This window comes from Echeneis naucrates, chromosome 15 (genome assembly GCF_900963305.1).
Source record: "Echeneis naucrates chromosome 15, fEcheNa1.1, whole genome shotgun sequence".
Classification (NCBI taxonomy): domain Eukaryota; kingdom Metazoa; phylum Chordata; class Actinopteri; order Carangiformes; family Echeneidae; genus Echeneis; species Echeneis naucrates.
In genome coordinates this window covers 872,634-895,340 of record NC_042525.1, presented here as the reverse complement: position 1 = coordinate 895,340, position 22,707 = coordinate 872,634, and the positions used below count along the sequence as shown (strand labels likewise).

The following is a 22,707-nucleotide window of genomic DNA, read 5'->3' as shown; positions in this document are numbered from 1 at the left end:
GATCTGGGAAATGATGCTGTTTTGGCGGCTCACAGACATGAAGCTGAACAAACGGAGCTCAAACTTTGGGTTAAAAAAAAAAAAAAAAGGATCCCTCTCAACATGTCGGTGAGCGGAGGAGGGAGGACTGAAGTTAGGACTGAGTTAGGCTGACGTCATCAGTGCTGAAATCAGGACGCAGAGCTGATTCACATCCTGACTGAAAAAACCTCGAACAGCTATTTACCTGCCTTCCCTCCTTTACTCACCAGCATCCGTCTCCTTTTGTAAAATGGAAATAATTATCGACTTCAACAAAATATTCTATATTATCTTTGAAAACAAATATTCTCTTCCAGGAATTAGAATAGACATTAATATTTGAATTTTATAGTTTCAAATAAAACTGCATTTGTTTTGCCCCCCCCTCATTTTTTTAGACACTTACAAACTACAAATCATCATGTTTGAACATCTATTTAAATGAATAAGAACCGTTTTGTTTGATAGGAGCTCTGATGCTAAGCTAGTGCACCACTTCCTGATTCCAGCTCTGCGTCTAAACACGATATTAACACCAATCTTTTAAATAAACAGATTTTCCACAGTGTTAAAAAGTCCAACAAACACCAGAATCCCCAAACTGCCGTCATAAAATAAAAGCTGGACCACAAATCTATCACAGCAACAGTTAATCTGACAGCATTAATGATAAAAAATGATGATTTACACATTTGGTCTTTTTTTGTTTTGTTTTTTTTTTTTAACATTACCTCGATGTGACCAGCAGCCATGGATGGAGGAAATGAACAGTCCAAGTCATCGGTTTGGAAAACAAACATATTCGTTGCCAGCAGGCTTGAATCATGCAGCTGCTGTGCAGATTGGATGAGCCTGATAAGGAGGGAAAGCCGGACGCCGTCTTTGAACTCGGCCAACGGAGAATTGGCTCGTCCGCTCAGCTCGGCCTCTCACACCTCAATCACCACCGTGTCCTTTCGATGCTTGGGCTCATTAGCGAGGTGCGGTTTCTCTGTGCGGGTGTGCCAAACCAGCACCTGAAAAACAGACGAAGAAGAATGAGAAAACTTCCAGAAGAAGAAACGAGACTTAAAATCATTTTGTCCAACGCAGGTTTTCACCTGATCATCTTGTCTACTCTCGCAGCTGATAGTTTAGCTCTGATACGTTAATGTCTTTTTAAATTCTACTGATCTAACTGAACTCCAGGAGGAATGGTGAGTTCGTCATGTCTGCTGCTTCACAAATGTTTTAGAAAGAAGGAAATTCATTTTCTTGAATAAAATGCGACGCAGACTAATGAGCCTGGATCAGGCTGCACATTTGTAGAGGCGTCTGAGTTTTAATCAGACCTGTCTGAGGAAAGTGGACGATGGTTTTGGCCTCCACTCTATTCTATTGGAGCCTCCTGCTGTCGAATTTGAGCAGCAGAACCCGTGAACATCTCGCCACCTCCAGAAATGGATCCAATCAAACGCAGCACGAGACTCTCCAGTTGTTTGTTGGTTTTCAGCCAATTTCCCTCCAATCTGTCGGAGAGAAAACTCTGCAAAGATTTTTCTGGAGAGACAAAGAAGGATCTCCTTCCTCACAGAGCCACATTATTGGGAGCAACAGTGTTTGTTTTGGTTTTTTTAATGACCTATAATTCAGGTTTGTGGCATTTTGGTGTCCACGCCGGGATGATTTATTGCTGGCTGCGAACGCAGCCGTTGTTTCGGAGCTTCTTCAGGTGGAACGTGTCACTTCCTGCACACTCTGCTGCTAATTGGCCCACTTTGCATTTCTAACAAGGCTAATGTAGCAGCCACTAAAGCATCACTCTGAGCTGAGGGGGGACCAATGTCTCAGTGCCCCCCCACTGGACTCCCACCTCCTTCATCACAGACACTTTTTCTTTGACGGCTCTCGCTGTGTTTCTGCTCGTAGCTTCGGCTTCATTTCTGCCAGCTGTAGAAACATTATGGTGAAGACGCCGATCAGCCAAAACATCATCATCTGATCCTGATCCTGGAAGTCTGGACTCCTCTGGACCCGATCTGGACCGAGAAGTCTGTGAGGCGGAACTGGAAGCTTCAAAACAGCTTTAAAAAATTAAACGATTTGAAAACGATGTTTTGTAGAAATGTGCGACTCGTGTTTCATTCCTCCTGCTCTTCCTTTTCTTTCCTTCGTCCTTCAGTCTGTCTCCACGTCCGATCCATCCATCCCTCCATTTATTCTCTCTCCAGGCTTTTGCTCTCTTTCTCCTTTTTCCTGTGCTATCATCATCCGTCTCCATCTGTTCCTGCCCCCCCACCCCCCTCCTCTTCCTGCCCTCTCACTGCTGTCTATTGCCATTACTCTGCCTCTTTAACTACATTACAGCTCCTGTCAGTCGCCTCCAGATACTGACCCGACCATCAGATCAGCCTCTCTGGCCTTTATTGTCAAGGTCGGGATCCAGGTGCTGTGATCTGATCCAGATTCCCTCCTAAAGAGCAGATGGAGCCTGGAGGGGGGGTGTTACAGCGGCCAGACCGGCCGAAGGAGCCAAAAGGTTCCTACTGAAGCTCCAGATAACAGGTGAAGAACGCCCCGACCGACAAACCACCCATCTCTGTCTCTTACTGAGGAATGAGCATGATGTGATTAGACATCACGTAGACTGATAACATCTTATGTTATTATCATTTAACAAAACCTGAAAAAGCAGCCCTGAAGTAGATCTTTAACTTATATTCTGGAATAGTTTGTCGCAGTTAACGTGTCGCTTGTTATTTGCTGAAAAAAATAACTTCTGATTAATAAATCAAGCGATGATGATGTTGTCACGGTCAGTTAAAGGTGAAGCCATCACTGGTTGAGTGATGATGTCACATCCTGCTGCTTTCCAGCCTGTGATGTACTCGATGGCGGGATCGCAGCGCCGGGCGATGACTGATGATGTCACAGCCTCCTAATGGCCTGTATTTATATCGGCGGCAGGGCTCCTCCATTAGTGTAATGGGGCTGATAATGATGATGATAGTTTCAACACAGAGCTGTCTGCTGCAGCAGCATCCAGCTGTAAACGATGATCCAGCAGCTCTGTGGTCTTTATCTTATTCCCTGCAGGAAACACTTTCCCACAATCCTCCAGGGATTTGGTGTGCAGCGATGTGACCAGTACACACGGTGGACCAGACGAAACCCAGTTTAAGTGTAACAGAAGCAGAATAAACGATTCAGTTCAGAGCACTCACGACGAACCGGACTGAGCTGTAACTGGGTGGTCGAGCCAAGTCGTTGTTTGGAGAAGAGAAGGCTCAAAGTTATTATGTTCTATCACGGACACCTCCACATTCAAACTTGGACGTTTGACGGTTTGAATCGTTTCCACGTGCAGCCTCAGTTCTCCTTTCGGAGTCGCGACACTTTCAGCTTGCACATTTTTTGAAAAGTAAAAACGTAATAGAATCGATTTCTCACCAAAAGTCCTTTAAAGCTGCTCCATGACGGCTGTCAGGAGGATGAGTGGCTTCATAAAGCCAAGTGCCAACGGGGACTCTGGTAATTTGAGATGAGCTGCATCGATCTCTGCTGTCTAAGCACACAACTAGAATTGATAGCACTATAACGTCACTTCTATCCAATTGTGTGTCTCACTTTAGACGGAGCCACCAGCTTAACGGATGAGTCACGCTGTCGATGGGGGGGGGGGGGGGCTTTGTGTTGAGGCGCTGTTGTGATGGTAGCCATTATTATGACTGCTCCAGACGTGCACACAAACACGCCACTGCTGGACAAATATCGATAAATCAGGCTTTTACTAAACTCGGACTGTCGTTGGCCTGACAGCAGATTTATTATCTAGCTGATCAACGCTGAGCGCCGTAGACAGAGAAAGATCACTTTAATTTCAAAGACAACACAAACCCTCTGCGTGACCTTTGACCTTTAAAACACAAACAGTAAATGATCCACTGCTGCTTTGTTTTCAGGTACTTATTTTTTCCTTCCTCGTGCTCCAGCTCCCTCCCATGTGTGTCTGTGGTGACCTGACCAACTCCGCCCCCATTCAGTGTTGGCCAGGATTGGCTGTGGCCCCTCCCTCTGCCAGCTCCGATGGATTAGCAGTATAGATAATAAATTATCATCAGTGCTGATGAGCTCAATCTCAGAGCAGCTCAGAGTTTGTGGAAGGAGAAGGTGAACCAGATTATTCTGATTGATTAGTTTTTCTGTTTGTATGTTTGTTTCCACAGAGAACTGAAAGCTGCAGCTGTCCTTGATTTGAGTATGAAGCTAAAAGCAGGAATATTACAGTCAAAAAGACATTGAATCAGTTGTCGTGGTGACGGTGTCGCCTGATTACTGACCCGGGTGCAGTTGTTGGCCTTGGGCTCCAACTCGGTGACCTTGGTGATCTGCTTGAGGAAGTCGGACTCCTGCATCCCGGGCTGAGAGCCACGCCGCTTGAAGAGGGCCCGCGGGTTCGCCAGGATCACCTGGAGGTTCACAGCAAAACCTGGAAGGAGGAGGAGGAGGAGGCAGGAGAGGGCAGGAGGGGGCAGGAGAGGGCAGGAGAGGGCAGGAGGGGGCAGGAGGAGGAGGAGGGGGCAGGAGAGGGCAGGAGGGGGCAGGAGAAGGCAGGAAAAGGCAGGAGGGGGCAGGAGGAGGAGGAGGGGGCAGGAGGGGGCAGGAGGGGGCAGGAGAAGGCAGGAAAAGGCAGGAGGGGGCAGGAGAGTTCAGGAGAAGGCAGGAGGGGGCAGGAGGGGGCAGGAGGGGGCAGGAGGGGGCAGGAGAGGGCAGGAGGGGGCAGGAGAGGGCAGGAGAGGGCAGGAGGGGGCAGGAGAAGGCAGGAAGGGGCAGGAGGGGGCAGGAGGGGGCAGGAGAGGGCAGGAGGGGGCAGGAGGGGGCAGGAGGGGGCAGGAGGGGGCAGGAGAAGGCAGGAGGGGGCAGGAGAGGGCAGGAGGGGGCAGGAGAAGGCAGGAGGGGGCAGGAGAAGGCAGGAAAAGGCAGGAGGGGGCAGGAGGGGGCAGGAGGGGGCAGGAGGGGGCAGGAGGGGGCAGGAGAAGGCAGGAAGGGGCAGGAGGGGGCAGGAGAAGGCAGGAGGGGGCAGGAGAGTTCAGGAGGGGGCAGGAGAGGGCAGGAGGGGGCAGGAGAGGGCAGGAGAGGGCAGGAGGGGGCAGGAGAAGGCAGGAAGGGGCAGGAGGGGGCAGGAGGGGGCAGGAGAGGGCAGGAGAGGGCAGGAGAGGGCAGGAGGGGGCAGGAGGGGGCAGGAGAGGGCAGGAGAGGGCAGGAGGGGGCAGGAGGGGGCAGGAGAGGGCAGGAGAGGGCAGGAGAGTTCAGGAGGGGGCAGGAGAGGGCAGGAGGGGGCAGGAGGGAGCAGGAGAGGGCAGGAGAGGGCAGGAGGGGGAGAACAGAGGCCAGAATGAATTAAAATCACATTATGGGTCTATTATAATCACAGCAGAAAATGATAGTGTGCATCAGTGCATCTAATGACTGACATGAAATTCATTTAGCAGACGGCTCTGCTGTAAAGAGCTGAGATGAGATGAGAAGGAAAGTCAGAACGTCCATGACTGCAGTTGGGTTAGGCGTTGAAGAAGAGAAAATCCAAACGGACCGGCAGGACTTTCTTTGCTGTAGTTAAAGCTGCATTTGGCATTTTTATGGACTGCTGCCCTTCAAATTCAGAACACTGAAGTTCCCGCCATTCGTTTGGGAAACTGACAGCTGTCAGCTGACAAAGCTTCGTGTGATTGACCTCCATGTTAGATTTTTTCAGAAGGTTGGCAGCTGACAGTAAAAAGAGCTGCCCAGCTGCTCTTATCTTCATTTCTGGTCATCTGCTGTCAGCTCAGATCTGATGGTCTGAACGTCGACCTTCAGCTGGAGGACGAAAACCATCCAGCTTTGCATTTCTGTGAACCGTCACCCCCCCAGTGGCAACGAGCGCAGGAAGTGACGGCCAAATACTGTCGTAAGGGAGCTTCTGCACGTTGGCAGGCTGGTTATGAAACCAGCAGCACAAACAGCAAACATATTGACTCCTGTCTTCTACGTACTTCAGGTTACCAGCTCATATCATAAACTACGAGCAGGCAGGAGAATCAGAAAAGGGGAATAAAGCTAACCAGGCCACCTCTCACAGTCCATCCCCTCAGAGTGATCAGGACTGTGTGGCTTTAACCTCCCCAGGCTGCAGCTTTAGGGCTGAAGACACCTCCCATCAGCACCTCCTCCCCATCGGCTCCCCTCCTGCTGAGTCAGCAGACAGGAATAGAAACATTCCCGTGAATTTCAGCTGAAGTTTTCTTTCCTGGGAGACAAAGTTTGTAAAGTCGAAGATTTAATCTGAAGTTTTATTATCAGTCAGTAAGAAAAAAACGAATAAAACAAAAAGCTGCTTTTCCAGCGAGAGAAACCTTCATCAGGTGACGTTCCCTAAAATCTAAATAAACCTGGAAGTCGGAGAAGTCGGAGGTCACTGCTGCTGTGACACACTGACATGAATAAAAGGGAGGACTGTTCCTTTAAAGCCAGAGAGCCGTTGCTTATCTGACAAACATAATTTAAGTTCATCAATGCAAATTGTTAGTTGGAGGGGCTGGCCTTGGCAGTTAGTGTAGAAAATTACCGCCGTCATTCACCAACCCCCCCCCCCCCCCGAGCACAAAGAGACGGAGGGACGAGGGACAGACGGAACCTGATCGCCCTTTTATATCCATTTAAATTGGATCTGCGCTGTAACAGACTGACAGTGCAGGCTAATCAGATGGAGCAGATAGATCTGAGAGAAGTGATACTGAGATCACAGCTTCTCTCTGCGCTGACCTTTGACCTGTATGACCGACACAGCCGTCTCCTCCTGATCTGTTTCCTCCATCAGCCGTGAGCTCGTTGTTGATTTACAAACTCACAATTTAGGTTTATTGGCCTTCAGAAGTTCAGAGGAACAACAAAGATGACTAACTTTTGGCTTCAGCGGCCTGACAACGGTGAGGATGGTAACTCACTGAGTGTCCCTCACTGATGACATCACACACAGTGGACGCCTTGAGTCTGCAGTTCCAGACCCGACAGGCACAACACAACCAGATGAGCAACGGCTGAAAATAAACTGAAGCTCAGTGAGGCCTAAATTCAAGTACAATTCGATGCCTTTCACATATTGGACATGACGTTGGCTCAACAAAGACGAGGGAGAAAAGAGGAATAACTAAATAAATGAGTGAGTTGTGATGCAGCGTTATTGATTCCCCTCTCTGTATTGTGACCTGCAGCTCTGAGCAGGCATGCAGCCTGTGTTGAGTTGTGTTTCCTCCCTCCATTCAGCCTCCATCCTTCATTCCTGCTTCCGTCCGACGTTCAATTTCAATCCAGAGGCAGATATGAAACACAGAAAGGGGTTTAGTTCCGGGGCACGAGCAGACATAAAAATCGGACACCGGATCATGAAAGTAAATGAAGCTGTCAGTCGTTCCATTCAGACACACTGCAGGAAACATCTGCATGCAGAAGCAGCTGATGATGATGAAGTCATCAATCTGAAGCAAAATCAGTTTTCACGTATCTCACTTCAGGAATTTCCAAAATCATTTTAAATCCGACTGAGAAAACAAACAAACAGAAAAAAATCTGGTTCAACATCTGCTGAAGGAAAAAAAAAGTCATTGATCCACCTGACAGAACCTGAACCTGCTCTGCATCATTAAGCATCTCGCCGTTAAACTGATATTTTCCACACAAATGTCACTCGTCCTCGTCATCATCTTTATCCACTCGAGCTCTCGGCCTCCGGCCTCGTGTCTCCCTTTCATCTCCCCGTCAGTCGGGTGCAAACACTCGGGTTGCTGCAGGTTAAACACTTTTGCATCGCCGTCTCAGGGAACACAAGAGCCACTTCAGTGACTGTACAACTGCCTGAGCGTTGTGTTGCTCATGGAAAGTTGTGCGTGTGTGTTCGTGTCTTGAGCCTCGGATCGTGGCTCCTCAGTATCTGTTCGAGTGCCGGTAGGTGTTTGTTTCCAATGTTTGTAATTACAGACACACACAGGAGACGAGTGGTGCTACACACCGTCCGGCTCCTTTGTGCCTGCTGAAATGAGACGGAGCCGTAGATGTGAGGCTTCACTGCTCTGCTAACAATACAGGCCCGTATAACACAATGCTATTAGGACACACACTAGACCTCGTTCAGCAGCTGTGCAGGCTCTCCAATGTGAATCCGATGAATAATAATTTAAGAGTGAATACAGTTTGTGTCGCTCGCTCGATGCGTCCTTTTGTTCTTCCCTGAGAACAGAAGGCAAAAGAAAAATGTTTCGTGAAACGTCCGCAGCAGTAAATCTTCCATCTGCATACTGACAGCGTAATTATACAGAGCGGTGTAAAAGTGAGGCAGATAATTATACCGTGTGTGTGTGTTTGTGTGAGTGTGATTAGGTGGAACAGGATGGGGGGAGATGAGATCTTTGCTGTGGTCGAGCAGCAGAAAAACACAGACTCTCTCATGTAATTGTGGTTTAATTAACACTAATCCCAAGGGCAGACCTGTGTGTGTGTCTGTGTGTGTCCACGTGTATCCACGTGTGTTTGGAAAAGACATACGCAGGAAAAAAATCATGTAAAACAAAAAACCAGCCGTTTGTCATTTAATGTTGTTACGGACAAACAGGAAAAATGGCTGAAGGTGACAGGTTGTTGCTGTTTGGTGTGATTGGAGACGATAAACTGATTTTTAGTCTTTCTCAACCCCACGAAGCCGACTGAAGAGTCGACGTCTGATAGTTTCAGCTGCTTTTCCTCCGTAAACTCGACAGTCATCCTCAGTCCTTTTGTGTCCTTTTGTGAGGAGAAGTTGGTCTTGTTGAGTTTATTGTGTTGACAGAATAATGGAGAAACATGGAAGGAGCTCTTTCTGGGTGAATTTAAGATGTTTTTATAGGTAAAAAAAATTCAATATCTGAAATCTGAGCTGTTAAACTGAGACCCGGATTAATTTATAAGAAAGAAAAGATGGAGGTTACAGAATGTTTTAGAAATGAGTTAAAAGATGATGCACCCACAAAAACACCAAACATCAAGGTTTTACCCAAAAATGTCCCTGAAACAGTCCGACTGTGACACTGTAAAGAAAAGTAACTGACACAAACACAAAAAAATACGACAAAACTACAATGGCCAACAAATATGGCAACAAAACCATTTTGTGCCTCATCCATGGACTGCACCGCTGTAAAAATGTCCATACTGACGCTTTCACATCAAACTTCAGCCCTTCAGTGTCTCAAAAGAAAGTGCTGTGCTTTTAAAACTCTTATTTCTTAATTTTAGCAGTTTGGCTCGTGGCGTCAGTTCTCCTCTAAAAGATCAATCTTCTTTGTGTACATTTGTTTACATAAATATGTATTTATTGTGTAATATTTGAGTGAAACTGTTGATGGTTCAACCTCTGGGGAGCAGCTCATCATGGGTTCGCTGCTTACCTGCCATGTCGGTGGCGAAGGGTCGGTCCGGTCTCCAGCCGGTGTACCAGCCCACGACTTTACCCCCCGACACCAGGGGGCGCTCGTAAGCTCTGCCCCCCACGAATCCCACCGGCCAGACGGACACACCACGAGTGCTGCGCATCTGCAAAGGAGGAGGAGAGTTTGTTCAGAGATGACAAACAACAACACAATCGATGCTGAGCGCAGACCTAAAGATGACGGAGCAACAATTGTCTCCTGTGTGATGAATCGGAAGTTGTGTTATTTAAAAAGCCACTCGAACGTGGAAGGCCTCGCTGCCCGCTGAGCCGTCATTCTGCCATCAACCACAACACAATCACAACACCTCTCTTTTTTTTTCGATGGCGGGGAACAGGAAGAGAGATTCACACTTCTGTGTTCTGCAGCAGATCTGTTATGATTTCTCGAGCTTTTCTTTTCTTTTCTTAGAAAATAACCAGAAAGGTTGAGTCTCAGTTTACCAGCTCAGATTTACAGCAGCCTGATCAAGGACGAGTTTTAGTTTCCCTCCAAACGGAGCATGGTCTAAAAAATGAACATCACCTTCAACTGAAGACTGTAAACTACAGACTGAGACCAGAAACGTTTACGGAGAAGGGACATTTTCCCATAGACGTCAATACGATCTGACTCTGATGGACCGTCCAAGCTCAGCAGCCAGAGGACGGAGAGAGAGACGAACTGCGGGAGGACGGCTGAGTGTTTGTGTTGCAGTATGACACTGAAGATCTGTATCCCCTGTGTGTGTGAGTGTGTGTGTGTGCGTGTGCGTGTGTGTGTGTGTGTGTGTGTGTGTGTGCGTGTGCGTGTGTGTGTGCACGGCCACCCTGAAGCCTGCTCATCACACGCTGCCTCTCGTTGTTCGTCCAAACGGCCTGCAGCCAGCAGCTCACGACAAAACAGAACAAAAGACAGACATCAAGCTGAGCTGCAGGAAACACGGCGAATGTCTATACACACAAAGAGCCGGGTCAGTCGCACAACAAGAGCACAACAACATTTGTGGCGCGGCGGCCTGCTGGTCTCGTCGGGTCAAGACGATCGGCCTGCAGCTGAATGAGTCGAGTCGTGCTGGAAGTCAGCAACAGGAGTAGAAATGTGCTCGCTGATACAGGAAGCAAACCGTCTCACACCATAGACATAAATGTGTGTGTGTCTATGTGTCACACATCCCGTTGTGCGTCTCAACAATTAAAAAATGACCTCTGAAAAAGGCTGCTTCTTTTTTTTTTTAGATCCGTCATCCTGTCGAACAAACAAACCGCTCCACTTATTCTCATTTGTGTTCCTACCTGAAGTATCTGATCGGATTCTTTCCGCTCTCTGCTCATGCCAACGACCTCCGACCTGAGCAGCCGAGCAGAGAGACTTCCACGGAGCGTCCATTTGACGTTTAGTTGGAAAAAAGGAATAAATGAAGAAGCAGCCGTTTCCCATGAACCGCTGAGATTGTGTCCGTCCTGTGTGGATTTGTTACACTGCTGCGATTGTCCAGGAGACATTCATGCAGCATGTAATGTTTCATTATAGAAACTTCTTCTTCCAGTGAAGCAGGTGAGAACATTAACATTTAGATCGTCCGACCTCACCTCCGGCACCTTCTCATTTCATCTCTTCTCCCCCTCCCTCAGCGAAGCCCCCCCAGGTCGCCTGTGCGACACTGAAATCCTTCCCCTGATTTGTACAAACTCAAATTTAAAGACGAGGAAGGAGGAAATGGAGGTTCGGCCTGCTCTGTCTTGACTTAGCGACCCAAAAAGCAGTGGACTGATCTCTCCTCTGCTTTGAAGCCTGACGCTGGATATTGTTTGTTTTTTTCTACCGAAACAAACTTTCAACCACCAAATGTTGGAATTCTTGTACTGACGTTCTGTATCTGCATCAGGAAACTGATCAGGAACCACCAAATAACATGAAATTACAGTCGGCATCGTTCCCAAGGTTTAAGGTGAGTTCTGCTCCGTCTCTGTGGGCCATGCTGACACCAAGCAGTCAGAACCGATGATGTGAGTCCGATCTGTATCATTTAACTTTTCTCTTTGTTTTTTTTTGTTTTTTTATTCGTACCATCAGCTGAAACTTCACACTAACATGAACTTCTCCGTGTTGCAGGTTCAGCCTGGAAGGATCCACCTGCCTGACTCCGAACTGAAAGGCCCCAAACCCAGAATGTCCTGCTCTGTATCTGGACCCGAAGACTTAACCTGCTGAATGACTTCTCCAGCTTCTTGCTGAACTTTAAACTGAATGTTGTGGTGATTCTGCTTTTTCTGGTCGAGTTATGATGCCAGCAGGCCAGCAACAGTTCAGCAGGTTGTCAATAATCCATTCGACAGTCTCGTTTAAATGACATCTGCCTGAAACAAATGTCTTCTCCAGATTGCATTAAATGAGTGCGATAACAACTGTGGACCGGCAGCACGAGGCTGCGTCCTCACAGCTTTCATTTATCCATTAGAACTGGATGGCGTCCAGGCTGTTGGTTTTCTGTGTGTACAGTGTGTCTGTCTGGGGTCTCATTAAACTCCCATTCGCTCTCACAACCGCCTGGATCTTCCCGCTTTGGGACGTTGAGGATAAAAAACACATTAAATCGACAAGTTAAGTTCTGCGCCGCTTGAAGAGCGAGACAGCGACGGCTCAAGTTCAGCATCAAGACCAACTTTGAACAACAGGAAGATAAAAAAAGTTCTACTCAAGCAGATGCATCTTAAAAACAGTATTCACATCTTGTTGCAGGAAGTTGGCGGCTGCAGATGTGCGCTGTCTTATCGACAGCAGCTCAATGTCAAAGTGTTTGCTGGGAGCCAAACTGAGCTGTGGGTGACAACAGATGGCGCATTATTCTGCTCAGTGGCGACTGCGTTCACACATGCTGCTTTTCCTGGCGCCATCTGCAGATCACTGCTGGCATCCGGAAAGTTTGCAGGACGAACTTGCAGTTGTACGTTTGTTTGTAGAGAGAAATCTGGCTGAGCCTACAGGACACGCTGCTGCAGAGATGTGAAGCTGGAGGCTGTTTGGAAGTTCAGGTGGTTTTTAGGTGGAGTTTCAGTTTGCTGATGGTAGAAAGTTTTCTCTTCTTGAGTTTAACCTTCATTCTATCTAATGACCAGAGTTTCAATAAAACTAAGATGGCTGACGGAGAGTCGGAAGCTTCAGAGCGAATCAGCCAGACGGCTTCGACTAAATACAAAAAATACAGAACGTAATGATGATTGTGACCATCTCCTGAGCTGAACGGTAAAATATGAGGCAAGAACAAAAGGTGCTGCTACAACCTGTCTTCAAATTCACATCAACAGCTTTTAGTTTATGGTTGTTTTTTTTTAAAGGCAATAACATTCAACACCAACACAGAGTTTGGATTGACTCTCAAAAAGTTCTGTGAATTTGACATTGTGATCCAACAGCTCATTCGAATTTCTCCACGCAGGAAAAGGATAAACTTGATTTTTCTAAAATAAAATAAAAACCAGGATGAGGGTTTGTTCTGAATAGTGTTCAGCTCTGTGACCGCAGAGTTCACACAGAAATGAAAACTGCTGGAGTCTTATTTCTGGGCTCAGAGCTCACGGTGTCTCCGACAGCAGCGTCAGATCTGAGACTGAAAGTTACACAAACGGTAATGTTCATGCAAATAGGTTGGAACTTCGCCTCTGGTGAGGCTGGACTGTCCACGCTGCCGCGACACCGAAAATAAATATGCATTTCCTACAGATCGGTGCAGAACAACAACAGAACATCTGCGGCTGTTTGTGCCTGAAAGTGCAACATCAGAAGTGAAGTGAAGAACTATTTTCAGTCCACGTCTGATCAAACAAATTGCCAGCGGCAGCGACGTGCCGGTTGAAAGCCGATCAGACCGTTCTGAATTCATAGTAAACAGCCATCAGGTTTCATAGAAGGAAACTGAGATTTACTGAATGTGCCTCCCAGACTCAGGACGCCCTGCTCAGCTTTGATAACCGAGTCGAACGAGCAGTTCGCTCCTGAATCTTTCCTCTCCGTGAATTTATTCAGGCTTCTATCCACCAGCTGGTCCTGATCTTTCTTTAAATCTTTTCTTAAAACATGTTTTAATTAGATAACTCATTTTGTTCAGACTTTGTTCAAGTAACTTGACTATCAACATATTATATGCCAACCAGGACAGTGGTTTGGGTTCTCAGAATCACCTCAACTGTCAACAAAACCGAGCAAAAACATTTTTCCCTACACTATTCCCACCTTCAGCTCTTATTGTTGGAGACAACTTCATAGTGTTGAAGCCAAATTCAGTTTTTTCAGACTCCGTAGAAGATTCATAAATGTTCTCCAGCTCTGCAACAATTCTGAGATAGTCTGAGTGGAAGGGGGAAAAAAATAAATAAAAAAAATCAATACAACCTCGACTGTAATCCTCTGCACAGAGGAGACACTATTTTGGGAAACGTGTGTGTCAGTTAAAAAAACGGAGTGAGGATCCTCATTTTTACAGCACAAACCTCTCAGTGTTTGAATGACATCCAGCTCTGTGAAATGTTGTCTTCCTCACAGGAGATACCAAAAAACTGATGAAGTTATATCAGGAAGAGCAAAAGCTTTTCAAACTCAGAATAGAGACAAAGAGCGACAACTTTTCTCAGAATATTAGATTTTGTTTGTGTGACTGCTTCCAGGACTTGTAGAACAGTAATGAGAGCGAGCGGCTGATCTGAGTGTGTGTCACTTCAGAGCGTCATGTTACAGTCAGTCAGCAGAAATCCAGCCCGTTTCTGAGAACACAAACAAGTCTGACAAAGCCACAAATATCTGATCAAGTCTGTCACCACGAACAAACTCTGCGGCTTCCCCACAGGGACCGAATCAGGGAAAGGAAAATGTAAATGTGGCGGAGAGAGCACACACTGAGGAGAGAACCTGTTTGTTTTTGTCTTCTGAAGACTGATGTCCAAACACTGGACCAAAGGGTCAGGGGTCAAGGGTCACCGTGTGCTGCTGGATTTCTCGTTTGCAGCCGTTTGGCTTTAGCTTCGTTAATGAAGATCAGGATCTGGGACTGATGTTCTAGTCTCCAGCTGGATGAACGGATGAACCTCCTGCCCTGCAGCTCCAATTAAACGGGCCGAGCTCCTCGTCCTGGGTGATCCACTTGCTGTCCCTGATACAGTAATTTGACCTAAAATGTGTTGGCAGTCCTCCAACTCACAACGCCGACGGAGAACTTGACCCGATTGTTATTTGAAACTGTGCCACGCAGTTGAAGTCACTCCTCTTACTGCTTAGATTTCCTCTGTCGTCGCCTCCGCTCCACCTTCGGCTCTCTGAAGGCCACAGATCCTCAGGGTCATCAGATGCTGCTCTCCTCCTCCACATCCAGCATCAAGACCAACAAACTGCCTTTTCAGACATTCGGAAATCATCTTCCAGCTCAGAAACATCTCTCAACCCTCCAACGTCTCTACTGGAAGCAAACCTCTCAGATATTTTGGAGTCCTACTTTAATGAAAATGCAACGACATCAGTACTGATTTCTTTGAACCACTCAGGGATTACTGCCCCCCCCGTCTAATCACTCATCTCTCTGAGATGGAAGACTCAATCCTGCGGCTCGATAAATATGTTGATCACTATATTTACTGATACACATATTTAGGAGAGTTATCGGGATCGTATTTCGCCCGTCTTCTGTTCATATGATCCAATAAATCCGAGGCAGCTGTTTGAGGACACGGTTGGTCCTCCGATGCTGAAGTTTCACTTCCTGTCCTTGTTGCCTACTTCTGGTAAAAATGTAAAATGGAAATGAATGACTCTGAAACCCAATCATAAAAATATTTTGGGAACATTGTGGAGGAGAGTGAAAGAAGATTGCAGGTAATTTCTTTCTGCTCAGATGTGGCCAAACAACACAAACTCTTCTCTGGTGAGTCTGCACACTTTTGTTCTGTGCATCAGTTTATATTTGGGAGGCAGCAGCAGGATCCGTCATGCATTAAGAAAGCTCTTGTCTCATTATCTATATGGATATCTTCACCAGAGGGAAGACGCCGCAGTGAGATAGCAAATCATTCATCGTCGCACATGAAAAATAACTTTGGATGCAGCTGAGTGCATGACAACCTGTAAGTCCTGACAAATTACAGCGGCTCAGTCAGTAAATGCTGGCTATTTACAAGTAAACAAAAGGAAAGCTGGAGGTGAAAAATACAGTGCTGAGAGGAATCACATTTCATTTGACTCGTATCCAGGACCCTGAGTCTGGGAGCACCGCGGCTCAGTCGGGTAATCAACTCTTACTCCTTTCTCTGCAAACAAATAGGTGAAAAGTGAATTGTGTGTGCACACAAAGACTCTTAATGATGAAGTATATGAAATCCATTATGGATGTTCTCGTTTCCTGCCTCCTGCCCCGGAGAAAGAGCCGTCATTGTGTTGTTTGTGTGCTGGGATGAGCGTTCGGGTGGCTGGGCCGGGTGTGATTTTAATCAAGCGTATTTTTATCTGCGTGTTATTAATATGCATGACGGAGGCAATTGGAAAAGGGAGGGAAGAAATGAGCTGGGAGAAAATGAATGAATCAAATTAGAGGGGCTGTGGATGGGCTATGAGACTGTGACTCAATGGTGCATGATATGTGTGCAGGTTGAGCGGTTCACAGGTTCAGAAAAAAATGATAATAAAGAGGTGACGGTGGATGCATACTGAGTTTGTGTGTACGTGTGATATTTGCATGAACCTGCACACATGAGATAATGCTGCATTTTCTCTCTCTGGCGGGGGAAATATCTGGATGTGTATTTAGAAGCTTCAATATATAAAATCCAATTAGTACACATTTCAAGGCTGAATATGCAGAAAAGGGAAATGAATCTGTCAGTGTTTGTAACCTGCTGCGTGTCCACGGGGGTCCGACTCCAACCAGCGGATAACACAGTTGTTAATTATTTGTGACAATACGGCATCGACACGAAAAGGCAGAACTGATGTCGCTCTGTACGTCCACAGATAAACTGCTGATGCTGCTAAACAAAGTGTTGTGACCTGCGAGACTGAAGGTCAGAGAAGCTCTTCGATCTTTGCCCTCGATGACCCGGCCTGTCGTGGTGCTCGCTGGTTAACTAAAGCTGCCAGCAACAGCTAACATGAGCTGTCAGTGTGACTTAAACTGTTAAACTGCTTTTTGCTGTGGTCTTTTGGATTTTTCCAAAGCTGCAGATTTGAATCAAATTGTACCAATTTGGAAATATTTGAACAGACATATTGACTGTGGGTATCTTGTGTTAACGCAGACGTGAGCTTGACATTGCTCCCGTCATCGGACTGTTGGGAGAAAAAAAGAAAAGCTAACAAACTATTCCCTTAAACGTGCCTCTTAATTTCAAAAGCAGCAGATAAAAGGAGATGAGACGTTTTTACTGAAGCCCTCTGCAGTCATGCCACGAGCCCTGAAGACTTAATGTGTCACTTTTTATTCAAATGAAAATCAGCTCCGGTTCAACACAGCTGTATCCCAGTCAGTGCTGCACAGACGGCGGGGGGGGGGGGGGGGCACTTCAGGAGAAGAAGCAGCAGAAATAAGCAGAGAGCTGATGTCTAACATCTTTTACATCGCTCCTTAAAAGCCCTCAACCTTTATACCCCCCCCAGCACGGGCATTTTCTCACAGCAAAGTTCGTCTGCCCGACATTACAACTCCCCCACTACACTATGTAATTATGATAATTGCTCATCGGGGTTTGGGGATATTGAATTGCTTATTTCGCTCTGGTTCTTTTATTCCACCGGTTTCCTCTTTGTGCCGATTCTCTGCAGGCATGAAGCTGCTGCCTGGACACACTTGATGAAATATACCCTTCATGTTTGGATGTGTGTGTCTTTGGAGCATTCTATCTAAGAATAACCCCCCCCGAGTAGCAGCTAACTCCCTGCCTGGATATACCCTCTGGAAAGAAATATTAACACAATGGACGTATAATTAAAAAGTCAAATTCATTTCAAGCACAAAATATGGAAGAAATTAAATAGTAGCACATTTTTTAAGTTTGTGGTTTGAGATTTAAAGGGGCAGCATTTAATCCCCCCCCCCAGCTCAGCTCAGAGATTAACAGCAGGCCTGTGTGGCATCAGACGGTGCAGTCAGTGTGCTCTGAGGGCCGGGGGGGGGGGGGGGGTTCAGCTATCAGGAAACTGTGGCTGGTTGACAGACTGCTGCTCTGCCTGCTGCCGTCAGCTGAAAAGCTTCAATTCCCAGAGTCAGCTTTTCAGGAAAGAAGAGGGGATGGTGGGGGGGGACTTCATTTTATTGATTACTTCTTATGCAACTAACTGACTGACTCCCCGTGATGGAGGTCCTGATCAACCGGCCTCATTTCAACTCAGCAAAAGGAGCGCTGACGTCTGACAGCACAAAACATTCTGGCAGTAAATCAGATCCGGCTTCTGTATTAATGCAGCGAATGTATCGAAGGTTTCAGTCCACAGTCTGGAGTCAGAAGCTGAACCAGCAGGAGAGCTGGACTCCAAAAAGTGAACTTTTCATCATTGATTATCTCCAAACTAAACGTGTGGGTTCATTTGGGTTAATGTTCCCTCAAAACACAGAAATGTTTCCACGCTGCTGAGACATTTCCTCAAAATAACCAAAAAAAAAAAAAATCCAATCGGTGAGGCTTCTAACCAACAGTCAGCTCATTCTGGGAATTCTAAATGTCATCTAACCAGCTTTTCATCATCATCAACAAATGAGCACAACAAACCAAAAAAAGATTAGCTTTCAGCAGCTCAGTGACCCCTGAGGGCAGAGAGCTGCAGAATCAGCTCCAGGAGCTGACAGGAAACAGAGTTCAGGGGAACTCAGCCGTTTAATAAACCAAACGGAGAATCCCGCCTTGATTCTCGTCTTCGTGCTGAACGCCTTTCCACCTGATTTCTCACTCTAACTGTGCTGCAGGGAGTTAAACAGGAATGGGGGGGGGCTGTTAAAGATTTGCTGCCTACCGATGTTTATTTTAATCAGGGCGAGAAGTCGAGTCGAGACGGGGAGCTGTAACACTTTTCTGCTCATTACTCTGGTAGGTTGTACAACAACCTGGAGTCCAAAGTGGCACTGAGTTGGTTGTGTTTTGGTCAGACATTTTCTTTTTGCTCCGCGCTGATCATTAGTTAAAATATTATCTGAAAACTCACACTCTGTCAGCAGCTGAGTAGATCCAATCACAGATGAACACCGGCAGATCTATTACACCTATTTCTAATGAAACTAACAGCTTTTATGTGAGTCTACATCCACTTCTGTGTTTCCTGTGTCGGGTTATATTCAGATTTTTCCAAAAACATTCCTGGTGTCTCATTAAAAAACATGAAGGGCTTGTCGTCAACATCGCCTCAATCATTTTTATTTCTTGCTGAAGTGATCCAAGGTTTTCTAATACAGAGTTTCTGCCATGTGACGGCCTGATGACAGGCCATTACCTGCACAGAGGAGCAGCGTAATGAAACAGCCACGGTGCTATCAACAAATCAAACACAGGTTCCTTTTTACACCGCTGATGGAGAGAAGACGACTTAAAGTCAGCATGTGATCTGATTTCATCCTCTGCTGCGTCTGACCGGATTTCACATGTATTATTTCACATTTCTACTTTTCTGTGATAAATAACCAGATGGCCGTCAGATAGAAAGGAGTTTTAAGGTTCTTCTACACCGGCTTCACTTTCAGACTCAGATCAGAATCACACTGCAGAATAAAAGCGTGAGTTAATCACGATAGGGATGTAAAGCCATGTGGTCCAGCCCTAAAACCCTCAGAGCTCCCTGCTGACTTCCCTTCTCAGACACCCAGCAGCTGTTTTATTCTCACACAGCCTCAAACACACTCCATCACAACATGTTTCATGGAAATCTGCCCCTTAATAAAAACACTCTGCAACGGGCCGATGAAATGCTGCGGTACCAGTCTGATTTTAGGGTTTTAGCAGCAGGTAAAGTTCATTCCTCCAGGCTGTAAGCATGTTTTACATTCTGATCGGAGAAATGTCAACGTTGGCGTGAGTGGGGGTTTGTTGGTGGTCTGTTTTCAGCAGAGAAGCATTAAGAAGTAACACACACACGTTCATGCAGCAGCAGAAACAGATGCAGCTCAGACCTGCAGTCAGTATTTACATTTCAGACTTTCATTAGTCTGACTGCAGGTCAGAGACTCCCGAGGCATCCCGAAAAGAACAAGAAATCAAGAGCATGAGAGACGCCCCAAATACGCAGCTCGAGCATTTGATTTAATCAACACACACTTTCCCATGAATTCAGTTCTGGCTGGTGACTCAGTAGAAAATTGGCCACCGTACGTCTCCATCTTCTCTTTCTGTCCTGCTCTCAGCTCTCTGCGTTAACAGAGCGTCCACGCTGCCCCCACCAGATGCTCTACATCAGTCCAACAACAAGCTCTGTCTCCTTTTCCACAGGGAGCCAGTGACAGCCACCGCAGCAGCAATAAAAAAGCATATTCCAATTATCTTGGCAGATATGGAGAGTGAGACTTCAGCTGGGCCGCGTTAGAACCCGGATGCTAAATGTGACTGAAGGCCGCGGCGTCGCAGCGCTAACGTTGCTAACAAAGCAAAACACACAATTTTTAGGATTTATCCTCAACATCCCAACATCTCCCCCCATCAGTCTCTAATCTGTTGGATAGAAATCCTCAGAAACGAGAACTTCAGTTCAACTAAGTTACAATCTACACGGTGTCTCTGATGTCATCACGTCAGGGTGGGCGGGGCTTAGGCAGCGTCACTCAAAGTCAATGTCAGCGTTAATATCATTTCATATTGATTATTGGGAGCAGCTTTACCATTAACACTGTTACCCTAACCCCCCCACCCCCAACCGGTCGAGGCAGCCCTTCAGTAGCATTACAGGTTGTATAATTGTTACTTTAAACAGAAACTCCAGCTGTTACAGACTCGTTTTCCACCTCAACTGAAACCCAACAGAATCAGGAGAAGTTGAAGCTGACATCACCTCACGGTGATTCCCGGTCGGTGTGACGGGGACCGACCGGGAATCACCGTGAGGCGTTCACGGTCCGGTTGGCGGCTCCGGTTACCTCCTCGAACAGCTCCAGGCTGTACGTGTTGTCGTCGTCCGCGAAGAACACCACGCCGGTCTCCCGCCTGCTCCGGTGCTGCCGGAGCCACGTGAGAGCCGCGTTCCTCTGCTCGGTGGCGCGCGGCATCCCGGCGCGCTTGAACCTGCGGGGCGTGAACACGTGCAGGTGCGTGAACTGCACCCCGCACCGGGCCAGGAAGCGCGCCACCAGCTCCGTGCGCGTCGTAGAGTCCTCCACCACGATCCAGTGGAACCGGGGCACCTGGCGGAAGGCGTGTGCCAGCCGGGTCAGCTCCGCCTTCTGCACCGGCCGGGTGTAGGTCGGAGTGATGGCGTAGATCACCGGCAGGGCGGACTGATTCTGCGGGGGGGCTCCGACCCGGGATGGCCGCTGCGTCCTGCCGGTCCGGGCCGGAGTCCGGATCGTCCTCTTGCTGTCGATGTCGATCATGATGATGACGATGAGGACCCAGGGCAGCAGGATGAAGAAGCGGCTGAAGAGCACCGATTTCATGGCGAGGCTGAAGTTCCGCTGCGCCCCGCGTCTCACTCACTCCATCCCCGACACAAAGACACCGAGAGCCCCGCGTCCTCCGGGAGTCCTCCTCAGGACCAGACACCCAGAACCGGCATCTGAAGTCCGCTTCAAACTACAGCAGCCCCCCCTCCCCCTCCCGTCCCACCGGGACCGTCTCCCCGTAGTCCTCCTCCTCTCTCCGCTCCCGGACGGGACTTCTTCCGTCGCTTTGTCTTCCTCCGGATCACATTCCCGAATCAGCGAACCGAGCCGGGGCTGCCCTCCGGTGACAACCCGCCGATGAGCGCCGCCCCGCCGGGGAGCATCACTTGGAGAGGACGGAGCGGAGCGGAGCTCTGAGTGTGTGAGGAGGATGGAGGGAGGATGGAGGGAGGATGGAGGAGGGGGAGGAGCAGGTGCAGAACAGGGGAGGGGAGAACCTGGGGAGGGAGAGAGACATAGAGAGAGAACAGAGAGAGAGAGGCCTTGTTATGTTGTGCGCAAGAGTGTCCTCTGAGAATAAACCCATCTGATAGAGAGACATACAGAGACAGAGAGAGAGAGAGAGAGAGAAATAATTCTGTGCATGTTTGTCAGAAAAATATGAATAAACATTGATTAGATATGAGAATGTGGAAGATCTCCACCAATAAAAGATTCCTGTTCAGGTTCCTCTGAACTAAAACCACCAGGATGAGTCATCAGCTGCCACAATCTGCTTCATCGACCAGGAGCAGTTTCATTTGCTGTGTTGGTGCCAAGCAATGAAACAGGAGGGGGGGGCTAATAAAGAGAAAGTTCTGCAGGTCAGAAAGTTAAACTCTGAAGTTGTATAATAAAATATTCAGTCAAAATAGATTTAGCCTCTAAATTTAATACAAATGTGTTTTGACTTCATGTACAAGCTTCGAGGATCCATCAGAGAAAATAATGAAGTGTTTTTAATAAAAGATCAGGAGCTGGAGGAGACAGGCAGGCAGCAGTGGGTTTGTTTTTTCCTGTGTTGCCCCCCCCCCAAACAGGGCAGAATAACTGATCTATTTCAGGGTTGTTGGATGGCCGCCCTGCTGCACTTCCTCTCCAATCACCTCTGGGTCATAAAAGATGGCAGCCCATGATTGGTTCGCCTCCATCAAACCAGCCTTTGCTGTATCTAATCTAACACAACAGCCATTTTGGAAGATGAACCCCCCTCCCAGACTGACCAAGGTCACCTAACCCCAGCTGGCTCTTCAGATCGAACGGAGGCCAGCGGCCTATTTCACGGCCGTTTAAGGACCCTTGAAACAAATAAGTTACTGCTGCTCTCCACTCGAGCTGAGAAGCCAATCAATGGTGGTTAATTATGCACAACACGGATCAAGAGATCTGTCGGGAAGGAAGAGAGGAGAAATCCCTGATCCGTGCTAATAGAGCCGCTTCTCAAACTAATAACACACAAACAAGATCAGAAATTCACAGGATGAAAGAAGCGAAGATTGTTCAGATTAGGCGGCGGCCTGACGTCTTTATCAGCAAAAGGGGGTGAAAAACAAGTAACGTATCCGTAAATGAAGGCTCCGATCACGCTTTAATCAGCCTTGGTGCCGCTTCCCTCGTCCGTTTTCACACAACGAGCAG

The 22,707-nt window shown here is 47.4% G+C and overlaps 1 protein-coding gene across 1 annotated transcript; it reads right to left on the bottom strand.

Moving 5' to 3' along the window:
• Window positions 1-710: 710 nt before the first annotated feature.
• Window positions 711-21,111, bottom strand: b3gat2 (beta-1,3-glucuronyltransferase 2 (glucuronosyltransferase S)). Its single transcript, XM_029521339.1, has 4 exons — window positions 20,569-21,111; window positions 9,459-9,603; window positions 4,341-4,489; window positions 711-1,037 (listed from the first exon to the last, which is right to left on the bottom strand). The coding sequence occupies exons 1-4, from the start codon at window positions 21,082-21,084 to the stop codon at window positions 951-953; spliced, it is 897 nt and encodes a 298-aa protein (XP_029377199.1). The 5' UTR covers window positions 21,085-21,111; the 3' UTR covers window positions 711-950.
• Between the last annotated feature and the right edge of the window lie 1,596 nt (window positions 21,112-22,707).

Excerpts from the sequence above, each read along its gene's own strand:
- b3gat2 (XM_029521339.1), bottom strand. The coding sequence starts at position 21,084 with ATGAAATCGGTGCTCTTCAGCCGCTTCTTCATCCTGCTGCCCTGGGTC. Across the intron at positions 9,604-20,568 it reads GCCTGGAGCTGTTCGAGGAG|ATGCGCAGCACTCGTGGTGT; the intron begins GTAACCGGAGCC and ends CCTCCTTTGCAG. Across the intron at positions 1,038-4,340 it reads AGGCCAACAACTGCACCCGG|GTGCTGGTTTGGCACACCCG; the intron begins GTCAGTAATCAG and ends TCTGTTTTTCAG.